The sequence below is a fragment of the Dendrobates tinctorius genome, unplaced genomic scaffold, assembly GCF_039654945.1.
Source record: "Dendrobates tinctorius isolate UK_male_01 unplaced genomic scaffold, ASM3965494v1 ptg000028l, whole genome shotgun sequence".
In the NCBI taxonomy this organism is placed as follows: Eukaryota; Metazoa; Chordata; class Amphibia; order Anura; family Dendrobatidae; genus Dendrobates; species Dendrobates tinctorius.
Genome location: NW_027361696.1, coordinates 15,021,752 through 15,035,481, shown reverse-complemented (window position 1 = coordinate 15,035,481; position 13,730 = coordinate 15,021,752). Strand labels below are relative to the sequence as shown.

Sequence of the window (13,730 nt, the reverse complement as noted above, 5' to 3'; positions counted from 1 at the left end):
TGCAGTATATATATATATATAAGACAGGAGGAGTGGTACTGTGCAGTGTATATATACAGGACAGGAGGAGTGGTACTGTGCAGTGTATATATACAGGCAGGAGGAGTGGTACTATGCAGTGTATATATATACAGGACAGGAGGAGTGGTACTGTGCAGTGTGTATATATACAGGACAGGAGGAGTGGTACTGTGCAGTGTATATATACAGGACAGGAGGAGTGGTACTGTGCAGTATATATATATATATATAAGACAGGAGGAGTGGTACTGTGCAGTGTATCTATAAAGGATAGGAGGAGTGGTACTGTGCAGTGTATATATACAGGACAGGAGGAGTGGTACCGTGCAGTGTATATATACAGGACAGGAGGAGTGGTACCGTGCAGTGTATATATACAGGACAGGAGGAGTGGTACCGTGCAGTGTATATATACAGGACAGGAGGAGTGGTACCGTGCAGTGTATACAGGACAGGAGGAGTGGTACCGTGCAGTGTATATATGCAGGACAGGAGGAGTGGTACTGTGCAGTGTATACAGGACAGGAGGAGTGGTACTGTGCAGTGTATATATACAGGACAGGAGGAGTGGTACTGTGCAGTGTATATATACAGGACAGGAGGAGTGGTACCGTGCAGTGTATATATATAAGACAGGAGGAGTGGTACTGTGCAGTGTACATATACAGGACAGGAGGAGCGGTACCGTGCAGTATATATACTGTATACAGGACAGGAGGAGTGGTACCGTGCAGTGTATATATACAGGACAGGAGGAGTGGTACTGTGCAGTGTATATATACAGGACAGGAGAGGTGCTACTGTGCAGTAGAAATCGTTGATGACTAGGCAGGGCAGCCAGTGATTTCCAGCATCTATAAATATTTCTAGTCCAGTTACATCACTCAGCCCAGCGATCCTGCTGTGTCATAGATGATTGTGAACGTCACCTGGTCATAGAAGTCACATATAACATGTATGATGCTCCCAGCCTCCTCCTGACTCAGAGTTGATGCTTTGTTAGGAAACATAACACTCTCAGGGTGTAACAGAGACTATTACGCCCATCGCTCGCCCTGCCAGTTACTGACTAACTTTCTATATTGGGACACCGCTTGTGGTATAGACTGCCCGTTTTGTGATGACACAATTCTTTCTAATACGCTCATCTACAACTGCATGGCTCTGATTTAAACATCTTTGCTTTCTGTCATTCAATGTAACTTTCAGTGGATACGATCTGTCCTGATTATGTGATGCTCTGTGTCTGTACTGTTACACACTTAACATCATGACTGGTCCAAATAATCAGGGCAATTGTTACCACCCACCTTTTGTGTCTCCCTTTTTTTCCTCATAGATTGTAAGCTTGTGAGCAGGGCCCTCATGCCTCTTGGTATCTGTTATGACAGTAGCATAGCTACCGGGGGGCAGAGGGGGCGGTGGCCCCAGGCCCCGTGCTCTGAGGGGGCCCACCGGAGCTACAGTTACATTAGTGTATCGGCGTGCGCAGCACGCCCATACAGTTACATTCTGCGACAGAGCAGGGAGAATCGATCTCCCTACTCTGCCACCCGGCCGCTCTGGGCCCCTGAGAAGGCGGTGTGGGGCCCCGATGCCAGCAGTGGGCCCCCCACCTCACAGCCAGCAATAACGTCCTGGGCTATTCTGTGCGCACAGGACCTGTGATGAGGTCACAGGAGGGGCGGAGTCAGGGGGTCACATGATCAGGGGCTTCAGTGGCTGCAGGACTCTGCTGTGCTGGTTGTCATGGTGCTGGATGAGAGGAAGTTTCTGTGTGGGGTCAGGAGGGGTTTACAGGTTGGATGTAGCAGAGCTGTGTGTGTATGAGGTGTACAGAGCAGAGCCGTATGTGTAGAAGGTGTACGGAGCAGAGATATGCATGTATGAGGTATATGGAGGCACGAAGCCACGTGTGTATGGGGTGAGCGGAGCCGTTTGTGTATGGGGTGTACAGAGTGGAGCCGTTTGTGTATGGGGTGTACGGAGCGGAGCCGTGTGTGCAAGGTGTACGGGGTGGAGCTGTATGTGTATGAGGTGCATGAAGCGGAGCCAAGTGTGTACGGGGTGTGCGGAGCGGAGCTGCATGTGTATGGGGTGTGCGGAGCGGAGCGGAGCTGCATGTGTACGTGGTGTATGGAGTGGAGCCGCGGGTGTACGGAGCGGAGCCGCGTGTGTACGGGGTGCACTGCACGTAGCAGAGCCGCGTGTGTACATAGGGGATATCAGGTGCAGTAATAGGGACACATGCGGCAGCAGCGGCTCAGCATTGGGTTATCAGGTGCAGTAATACAGACACATACAGCAGCAGCGGCTCAGCATTGGCGTATCGGGTACAGTAATAAGGACACATACGGCAGCAGCGGCTCAGCATTGGGGTATCAGGTGCAGTAATAGGGACACATACGGCAGCAGCGGCTCAGCATTGGGGTATCAGGTGCAGTAATAGAGACACATACGGCAGCAGCGGCTCAGCATTGGGGTATCAGGTGCAGTAATAGGGACACATATGGCAGCAGAGGCTCAGTATTGGGGTATCAGGTGCAGTAATAGGGACACATACGGCAGCAGTAAGTGGCTCAGCATTGGGGTATCAGGTGCAGTAATAGGGACACATACGGCAACAGCGGCTCAGAATTGGGGTATCAGGTGCAGTAATAGGAACACATATGGCAGCAGAGACTCAGCATTGGGGTATCAGCAGGATGAGGGGTTTGTGCAGGTTGGGGATAGATGGTGATAGGGCTGGAATATGAAAAGTGAAACGTGTCTGTGCTGTAATCTCTGCAGCCGAGTCCTGGCTGGAGGAGTTGTCATGTTGATCTGGGCCAGATGGAAAAGACGTGAAAAGTGAACGGATTCCATCAGAAAGAATATCAGCGGTAAGTCGCCAACTCTAATTGTGCAGTAATCACATATGTTTTGTAGGACTGGTATTTACCACTGACCATATGGCGGTAATATCCATGTTGGTCTTTATATAGGAATTATTTTCAGTAACAGCGCAGTCATCTCCTACAGCCACTATTAGGCCGGGGTCACACTAACCGACGCAAAATACGGTCCGTAGTTTACAGGCGTAATACGGATGAATGACCCCTAAATAGTGCTCCGTATGTCATCCGTAAGCAAGGTGTGGTCACGTATTTTGTGCATGTAAGCATCCGTATGTAATCGGTATGGCATCCGTATGCAATCCGTATTGCGAGATTTTCTCGCCGCCTTGCAAAATGGACATATAATGGAGCCCTATGACAGGGTTTCTAACAGAAACGAAATAATAGATATAGACACATAGAATGTGTATATATATATATATATACACACACATACACACAAGTCATTGAGACAAACATATATATATATATATATATGTTTGTCTCAATGACTTATGTGTGTGTATATATATATATATATATATATATATATATATATATATTTCACAGAGTTCTTCATAGCAGAATAGCCGCTAATTGAATTGCCGGCTTCTATCAAATCCTTCCCCAACCCGACATGAAATGACACATGGTTTACATTCAGTAAAGCATTTCATTTCATGTTTTTTAATATGTCCCTGACTAATAATTAGATGAGGGTTTGTGTGCAAAATTTGGGAGTTGTAGTTGTTATTTTAAGGGGTTAATTCGTTGTTAAAAAATGTGTGGGCTTCCCATTGCCCTGTAGTGGTGGTGAACAAAGGGTTAATGTCATCTTACAATCGAATGGTGACATTAACCCTTTGTTAGATTAACCCACTCGCCACCACTATAGGGCAATGGGAAGCCCACGCATTTTGTAACAATGAATTAACCCCTTAAAATAACAACTACAACTCCCAAATTTTGCACACAAACCCTCATCTAATTATTAGCCAGGGAAAGATTAAAAAATATGAAATGAAATGCTTTACTGAATGTAAACTATATCTATTCTTTCGTTTCTTTATTAAACCTGTCAGTATGATTTTACTGTATCGCGCACTGAATTGCTGGCTTTTCTAAAAGACACCGGGTGCGTATTTCTCGCAAGTTACATGTGTGGTCCGTGTGTAATGCGTATTTTGTGCGCACCCATAGACTTTCATTGGCGTACTACGGGCGTAGTACGCTGACAATCGCAGCATGCTGCGATTGGCACGGTCCGTAGAATACGCCCGAGAAATATATGGCTGTTGGGAGCAAACCCATAGAGAATCATTGGTCCGTGTGTAATGCGTGCTTTTAACGCCTCTCACTCGTCCGTATTCCTCGCCAGTGTGACCCCGGCCTTAGGGTGCGTCACCGAGTTGTAATCAAAGTTACCTAGTTAGGGGCCCACTCAGAAGTTTCGCCCCCCTGAACCAAAACCCTAGCTACGCCTCTGTGTTATGATCTATGTGATTATTGTTATGCTGTAATGTCTATTGTCTGTACAAGTCCCCTCTGAAATGTAAAGTGCTGCGGAATATGTCGGCGCTATAGAAATAAAATGTATTATTATTATTTATTATGAAAACACATGTGCAGGACTCAGTCTGTCACAGTCTGACATTGTGTCCATCACATGATCAGGGCAGATCTCATCCACTGCAATTTAAAAATTGAAGGCTCCATTCATTTGCAGGAAGCTGAGGTCTTGACATTTTTGCAGAATTAACAGAAAGCACATTACAAAAATGTAATTTATTTGCTGACAATGGAAAGCCCCTTTAAGATCTTCTGTAGCTGCGGGGTCAAAGAAAATAGAGCCATCACATGACTAATGCAAGATAGGAGAGCTGTGATGTCAGATTACTCGTATCTAATGGATTTGGTTGCCCTTGGGGAAACTTCTTTAAATTTATTTTATTAAATGAATGTATTTTAGACAAAAAATCATTTTTTGCAGTAGAGTTTTGGTATAAATTTACGACACTGTCTCTTGCTGTGTCTCCGGGCACGCACCCTAATTTTGTCACCCAGAACAACCCACCTTCACCACACATTAAAGGCTATGAAAAACTAAACGTAAAGGGATCTATTCAATACACTCGCATAAGAGGACCCTGTGCACGAACTGTGTACGGCCCCCTGTGCAGTCCAAGCAGCTGTGGAGGTGGTTGTGGGCCCCACACCTCTTGTACCCCTCTGTGAACGCACAAAAGTATGTCCACCCCGACTTACTGGATGTTCTGCATTCGATTTCCTAAGATCAGACTATAGTTGGCCTAGATATCCATGAGCTGCAGCTGCCCCCTCTCCCCACTGCTAATTGACAGATGTCTTCCTATTCACAGTGCGGGGAGAAAGCTGCCAATCATCAGTAGGTTTGCGGGAGTGAGCCATTCATGAATATGAGGACTCTCGCGCTCATCCTCGTATTCAGGAGCCTAAAATTCTGTTCATCCTGCGCTTCCTGGTGCATTAATAAGATGCCAGAATAAGGCATGATGGAGACCGTGGAAAGCAGAGGGTAGGGTACAGATGAACAGACCCCTCCATCCTGCGCACGGCCACAAGACTTGGAGAGTCTACTGATGGATTTTAGATTTATGCATAGACAATAGAATTTTTCTGCAAATCTGGATGTCACAGACGGAAACGGCATCTGATCCCGAGCCGGCCGATGGCTTCAAATTAATCTTTATGAATAAAAGATGACAGTGAATACAGGGATGTAACTAAGAAGTTTAGAATGCAAATATGACAAAAGAAAAATTACAAAAGTGGCGCAATGTGCCGTCATGGCGAAGTGATGTGACGCACTTGTTTGGCAGAAACTAAGCTTGTAAAAGTCTCCATTTGCATAAAGTTTATGAAAAGTTGTAAAGGTGGACGTGGGTTGTCGGAAGGGCTGTGAGCAACACAACTACTTCATACCCATGTGATTAACCTACGGCCAGAGGACGGCGCAGAACTCGATTTCATTTAACTGTGCAGCTTTGAATAAATTTGCGCCATGTACGCCAACTTTTTTTTTTTCAGAATGTCTTATAAAAACACTTTTATAAATTGTCCTTCTATGTAATATCCATGGAGCAAACATACAGCGCGGCCCCAAAGACCAAAGTCACGAAGGAGAAGACGAGGGGGCCCAACAACCAAGCAGATCGCTGCTTTCATTTTCTACCCTATTCTAAAGCAATTGAAAGTTGAGCGTTGATTGGCTGACATGGGACTCAGCATGTGATCTGTACCTCCTGTGCTCTGTTCAACAATCTTTATTTATACACAACTGGAGAACAGCTCACAAAACTGAACTTTTTGAATGAGTTTTGGCTTAAAAAGAAAATAGGAAACAAACCTGACAGATTAAATGTATCATAGCTTTCTGATAGTGGCGCCTAAATATCCCTCCATAGTCGGGTTTTATATACTGGCAGTACCGCCATCTGTAAACCTCTACATATGACGGTATAGCAGAGCCGGGTTTGTGCAAGCCACGCACAACAAAGGGGCAGCGAGCAGAACAATGCTGTGCCAGGAAGGGGCTTTATCTGGCCCGCTCACCCCCTCGTGTTGTCCCCTGTACTATTGTGCAGCCAGACCCCCGTTACCAGGATACGAAGCCCCCTCTATTATGGCATGGGATTAATGGGGTAGGGGGAGGAGAAGCTTATTGAAGGGCAAGACTGGCAGCAGCAGGCACTCTGTGCAGCCACTTACCCACCTCAGCTTTCGTCATCTCCAGCCCCGGCTCTGCTGCCGTCCATTCTGCTCCGTCCCGGTGTCATGTGGACTACGCACCTGCCAGTGTCAGACACCGAACATGCCCGCCCCGAGCCTCCCTCCTGTCCGTGCACGATCAATGACACCGAGACTGCCCTCTTCTATTCTCAGCATACAGGGTGACCAATCACACCGCCGGCGCCCACCCCACACATCCAGGGTCTGCCCGCAAATACCCACAGCTCAGGTTCCCCTGCCAGACGTCAGCGCCACAGCGCCATACAGCCAGCTGTCCCACATCTCAGGGGACCGTCCGCCATGGGGGAGGAAGTTTTCTGAGACAGTATCACTCATAATGGCATTAGATACATGGCTCAGCAGTCAGTATCACACAGGAGAGGATTAGATACACGGCTCAGCAGACAGTATCACACAGGATTAGATACACGGCTCAGCAGTCAGTATCTCACAGGAGAGGATTAGATACACGGCTCAGCAGTCAGTATCACACAGGATTAGATACATGGCTCAGCAGTCAGTATCACACAGGAGAGGATTAGATACACAGCTCAGCAGTCAAATGGAACAAACGCAGCAGAACTCAAAGTAGATAATACATGAAATCTCACGTATTCTTTCTTTATATTTCCAGACCGGCCCGCGGTGCAGGTTTTAAAAATGAGATTTTATCCAAAGACTTCAAGCAAATGTTTTGGGGCCGACCTCCTCTACCTGATTCCTGCCCATTCTAGAATACTCAGCTCCTACCCAGATTCCCTGCAATGATCACTTCCTTGGTCTTTTTCAGATTGTTTTGTCTACAGTAGATCACATCTCACCTGTTATAAGACCTGGTATCCCACTAACATGTACCTGAGGTGTAGAAGAGGTACCGTGCAGTGCCCATATAGAAACTGAAACTGCATCTAATCCTATCCTGTGTGATACTGTATCAGCACAGACACAAAGACAAAGTTATGAAAATATTCCTGACATTTCCTGCTATTATCTGTGGAAGCAATGATATATCCAATGATCACCCAGCACATCACTGTCCCATAAAAACAACGCGACATCCCCTTACTCACCGCCCCGGAGTGTATCCCAACGTGGTCCAGATTCTGCCACACGATCCAGAAGTGGAGAGAACCAAGAACTCCTAATCACAGAACTACTACTACCTGACTGTAAACAGGACAAGATCAGACAGGAACTGACAGCCCTAGCTCCCGTCATCAACCTGGGCTGCTGCAAATGACACGGAACTCAGCTGTGAGCAATTTAAGGCATTCACTCAGCTGGGCAATAAAAACTATTCCGCAGTCCTGAAAAAGAACAGAATGAGTAACAATGAAACAGGAAATATCAGCACAAATGACCAATAATACTTATGCTCTTATATATAGAGGGCAGTATTATAGTAGTTATATTCTTGTACCTAGAGGCAGTATTATAGTAGTTATATCCTTGTACATAGGGGGCAGTATTATAGTAGTTATATTCTTGTACCTAGGGGCAGTATTATAGTAGTTATATTCTTGTACATAGGAGCAGGGGGCAGTGTTATAGTAGTTATATCCTTGTACATAGGGGGCAGTATTATAGTAGTTATATCCTTGTACATAGGGGGCAGTATTATAGTAGTTATATTCTTGTAGATAGGAGCAGGGAGCAGTGTTATAGTAGTTATATCCTTGTACCTAGGGGGAAGTATTATAGTAGTTATATCCTTGTACCTAGGGGCAGTATTATAATAGTTATATCCTTGTACATAGGGGTCAGTATTATAGTAGTTATATTCTTGTACATAGGGGGCAGTATTATAGTATATATTCTTGTACATAGGGGCAGTGAACCGTCCATAATTTTAAGGGTAGGTTAGTTTTAACATTGAGAGACTGGCCACTCCATGACCTTAATGTGCTTCTTTTTGAGCCACTCATTTGTTGTCTTGGCTGTGTGTTTTGGGTCATTGTCTTGCTGGAAGACCCAGTATTGTATAGTAATAATCTTGTATATGGGGGCAGTATTATAGTAGTTATATTCTTATACATAAGGGGCAGTATTATAGTAGTTATAATCTTGTACATAGGGGGCTGTATTATAGTAGTTATATTCTTGTACATAGGGGGCAGTATTATAGTAGTTATATCCTTGTACCTAGGGGCAGTATTATAGTAGTTATATTCTTGTACATAAGAGCAGGGGGCAGTGTTATAGTAGTTATATCCTTGTACATAGGGGCAGTATTATAGTAGTTATATCCTTGTACATAGGGGGCAGTATTATAGTAGTTATAGTCTTGTAGATAGGAGCAGGGAGCAGTGTTATAGTAGTTATATCTTGTACATAGGGGGAAGTATTATAGTAGTTATATCCTAGTACCTAGGGGCAGTATTATAATTGTTATATCCTTGTACATAGGGGCAGTATTATAGTAGTTATATTCTTGTACATAGGAGCAGTATTATAGTAGTTATATTCTTGTACATAGGGGCAGTATTATAGTAGTTATATCCTTGTACATAGGGGCAGTATTATAGTAGTTATATTCTTGTACATATGGGCAGTATTACAGTACTTATATTCTTGTAGATAGGAGCAGGGAGCAGTGTTATAGTAGTTATATCCTTGTACATAGGGGTCAGTATTATAGTAGTTATATTCTTGTACATAGGGGGCAGTATTATAGTAGTTATATTCTTGTACATAGGGGGCAGTATTATAGTAGTTATATCCTTGTACATAGGGGAAGTATTATAGTACTTATATTCTTGTAGATAGGAGCAGGGAGAAGTGTTATAGTAGTTATATCCTTGTACATAGGGGTCAGTATTATAGTAGTTATATTCTTGTACATAGGGGCAGTATTATAGTAGTTATATTCTTGTACATAGGGAGCAGTATTATAGTAGTTATATTCTAGTACATAGAGGGAAGTATTATAGTAGTTATATTCTAGTACATACAGTGAAGGACATAATTATTTGATCCTTTGCTGATTTTGTAAGTTTGCCCACTGACAAAAGCATGAACAGTCCATAATTTTAAGGGTAGGTTAGTTTTAACATTGAGAGATAGAATATCAAAGATAAAATCCAGAAAATCACATTGTATAAATTATACAAATTGATTTGCATTTTACAGTGAGAATTAAATATTTGATCCCTCTGCAAACAAGACTTAATACTTGGTGGTAAAACCCTTGTTGGCAAGCACAGCGGTCAGACAGTTTTGGTAGTTGATGATGAGTTTTGCGCACATGTCAGGAGGAATTTTGGTCCACTCCTCTTTGCAGATCATCTCTAAATCATTAAGATTTTGAGGCTGTCGCTTGGCAACTCAGAGCTTCAAATCCCTCCATAAGTTTTCTATGGGATTAAGGTCTGGAGACTGGCTTGGCCACTCCATGACCTCAATGTGCTTCTTTTTGAGCCTCTCATTTGTTGTCTTGACTGTATGTTTTGGGTCATTGTCTTGCTGGAAGACCCAGTATTGTATAGTAATAATCTTGTATATGGGGGCAGTATTATAGTAGTTATATTCTTATACATAAGGGGCAGAATTATAGTAGTTATAATCTTGTACATAGGGGCTGTATTATAGTAGTTATATTCTTGTACATAGGGGGCAGTATTATAGTAGTTATATTCTTGTATATAGGGGCAGTATTATAGTAGTTATAGTCTTGTACATAGGGGCAGTATTATAGTAGTTATATTCTTGTACATAGAGGCTGTATTATAGTAGTTATATTCTTGTACATAGGGGGCAATATTATAGTAGTTATATTCTTGTATATAGGGGCAGTATTATAGTAGTTATAGTCTTGTACATAGGGGGCAGTATTATAGAAGTTATATTCTTGTATATAGGGGCAGTATTACAGTAGTTATATTCTTGTACATAGGATCAGTATTATAGTAGTTATTTTCTTGTACATAGGGGGCAGAATTATAGTACTTATATTCTTGTATATAGGAGCAGTATTATAGTAGTAATATTCTTGTACATAAGAGCAATATTATAGTAGTTATATTCTTGTACATAGGAGCAGTATTATAGTAGTTATATTCTTGTACATAGGGACGGTATTATAGTAGTTATATTCTTGTACATAAGACCAGTATTACAGTAGTTATATTCTTGTACATAGGAGCAGTATTATAGTAGTTATATTCTTGTACATAAGAGCAGTATTACAGTAGTTATATTCTTGTACATAGGAGCAGTATTATAGTAGTTATATTCTTGTACATAGAGGCAGTATTATAGTAGTTATATTCCTGTACATAGGAGCAGTGTTATAGTAGTTATATTCTTGTACATAAGAGCAGTATTACAGTAGTTATATTCTTGTACATAGGAGCAGTATTATAGTAGTTATATTCTTGTACATAGGGGGCAGTATTATAGTAGTTATATTCTAGTACATAGAGGGCAGTATTATAGTAGTTATATTCTAGCACATACAGTGAAGGACATAATTATTTGATCCTTTGCTGATTTTGTAAGTTTGCCCACTGACAAAAGCATGAACCATACATAATTTTAAGGGTAGGTTAGTTTTAACATTGAGAGATAGAATATCAAAGATAAAATCCAGAAAATCACATTGTATAAATTATACAAATTGATTTGCATTTTACAGTGAGAAGTAAATATTTGATCCCTCTGCAAACAAGACTTAATACTTGGTGGTAAAACCCTTGTTGGCAAGCACAGCGGTCAGACAGTTTTGGTAGTTGATGATGAGTTTTGCACACATGTCAGGAGGAATTTTGGTCCACTCCTCTTTGCAGATGATCTCTAAATCATTAAGATTTTGAGGCTGTCGCTTGGCAACTCAGAGCTTCAAATCCCTCCATAAGTTTTCTATGGGATTAAGGTCTGGAGACTGGCTTGGCCACTCCATGACCTTAATGTGCTTCTTTTTGAGCCACTCATTTGTTGTCTTGACTGTATGTTTTGGGTCATTGTCTTGCTGGAAGACCCAGTATTGTATAGTAATAGTCTTGTATATGGGGGCAGTATTATAGAAGTTATATTCTTGTACATAGAGGCTGTAGTATAGTAGTTATATTCTTGTACATAGGGGGCAATATTATAGTAGTTATATTCTTGTATATAGGGGCAGTATTATAGTAGTTATAGTCTTGTACATAGGAGCAGTATTATAGAAGTTATATTCTTGTATATAGGGGCAGTATTACAGTAGTTATATTCTTGTACATAGGATCAGTATTATAGTAGTTATATTCTTGTACATAGGGGGCAGAATTATAGTACTTATATTCTTGTATATAGGAGCAGTATTATAGTAGTAATATTCTTGTACATAAGAGCAATATTATAGTAGTTATATTCTTGTACATAGGAGCAGTATTATAGTAGTTATATTCTTGTACATAGGGACGGTATTATAGTAGTTATATTCTTGTACATAAGACCAGTATTACAGTAGTTATATTCTTGTACATAGGAGCAGTATTATAGTAGTTATATTCTTGTACATAAGAGCAGTATTACAGTAGTTATATTCTTGTACATAGGAGCAGTATTATAGTAGTTATATTCTTGTACATAGAGGCAGTATTATAGTAGTTATATTCCTGTACATAGGAGCAGTGTTATAGTAGTTATATTCTTGTACATAAGAGCAGTATTACAGTAGTTATATTCTTGTACATAGGAGCAGTATTATAGTAGTTATATTCTTGTATATAGGAGCATTATTATAGTAGTTATGTTCTTGTACATAAGAGCAGTATTACAGTAGTTATTTTCTTGTACATAGGAGCAGTATTACAGTAGTTATATTCTTGTACATAGGAGCAGTATTATAGTAGCTATATTCTTGTACATAAGGGCAGTATTATAGTAGTTATATTCTTGTTCATAGGGGCATTATTATAGTAATTATATACTTGTACATAGGAGCAGTATTATAGTAGTTATATTCTTTTATATAGGAGCAGTATTATAGTAGTTATATTCTTATACATAGGGAGCAGTATTATAGAAGTTATAGTCTTGAACATTAGGGCAGTATTATAGTAGTTATATTCTTGTACATAGAGGCAGCATTATAGTAATTATATACTTGTACATAGGAGCAGTATTATAGTAGTTATATTCTTGTACATAGGGAGCAGTATTATAGTAGTTATACACTCACTGGCCACTTTATTAGGTACACCATGCTAGTAACGGGTTGGACCCCCTTTTGCCTTCAGAACTGCCTCAATTCTTCGTGGCAGAGATTCAACAAGGTGCTGGAAGCATTCCTCAGAGATTTTGGACCATATTGACATGATGGCATCACACAGTTGGCGCAGATTTGTCGGCTGCACATCCCTGATGCGAATCTCCCGTTCCACCACATCCCAAAGATGCTCTATTGGATTGAGATCTGGTGACTGAGGAGGCCATTTGAGTACAGTGAACTCATTGTCATGTTCAAGAAACCAATCTGAGATGATTCGAGCTTTATGACATGGCGCATTATCCTGCTGAAAGTAGCCATCAGATGCCTGTTCTTAGCTGAGAGGAGTGGTACCCAGTGTGGTCTTCTGCTGCTGTAGCCCATCTGCCTCAAAGTTCGACGCACTGTGCGTTCAGAGATGCTCTTCTGCCTACCTTGGTTGTAACGGGTGGCAATTTGAGTCACTGTTGCCTTTCTATCAGCTCGAACCAGTATGCCCATTCTCCTCTGACCTCTGGCATCAACAAGGCATTTCCGGCCACAGAACTGCCGCTCACTGGATTTTTTTTCTTTTTCGGACCATTCTCTGTAAACCCTAGAGATGGTTGTGCGTGAAAATCCCAGTAGATCAGCAGTTTCTGAAATACTCAGACCAGCCCTTCTGGCACCAACAATCTTGCCACGTTCAAAGGCACTCAAATCACCTTTCTTCCCCATACTGATGCTCGGTTTGAACTGCAGGAGATTGTCTTGACCATGTCTACATGCCTAAATGCACTGAGTTGCCGCCATGTGATTGGCTGATTAGAAATTAAGTCTTAACACACAGTTGGACAGGTGTACCTAATAAAGTGGCCAGTGAGTGTAGTCTTGTACAT

The 13,730-nt window shown here is 41.8% G+C and overlaps 1 protein-coding gene across 5 annotated transcripts in view; it reads right to left on the bottom strand.

Moving 5' to 3' along the window:
- The window catches only part of ARHGEF10L (Rho guanine nucleotide exchange factor 10 like), a 77,180-nt gene extending 69,282 nt beyond the window's left edge, over positions 1-7,898 (bottom strand). For 3 of the 5 annotated variants that reach the window (XM_073570275.1, XM_073570279.1, XM_073570276.1), the window contains exon 1: positions 7,736-7,898. In XM_073570275.1, the coding sequence (XP_073426376.1) occupies positions 7,736-7,883 (148 nt within the window). In that variant the 5' untranslated portion in view covers positions 7,884-7,898. Of the gene's footprint in view, positions 1-6,644; positions 6,679-7,735 lie in introns of those variants that run through there. The other 2 variants (XM_073570280.1, XM_073570286.1) reach the window with 2 other exon arrangements.
- Between the last annotated feature and the right edge of the window lie 5,832 nt (positions 7,899-13,730).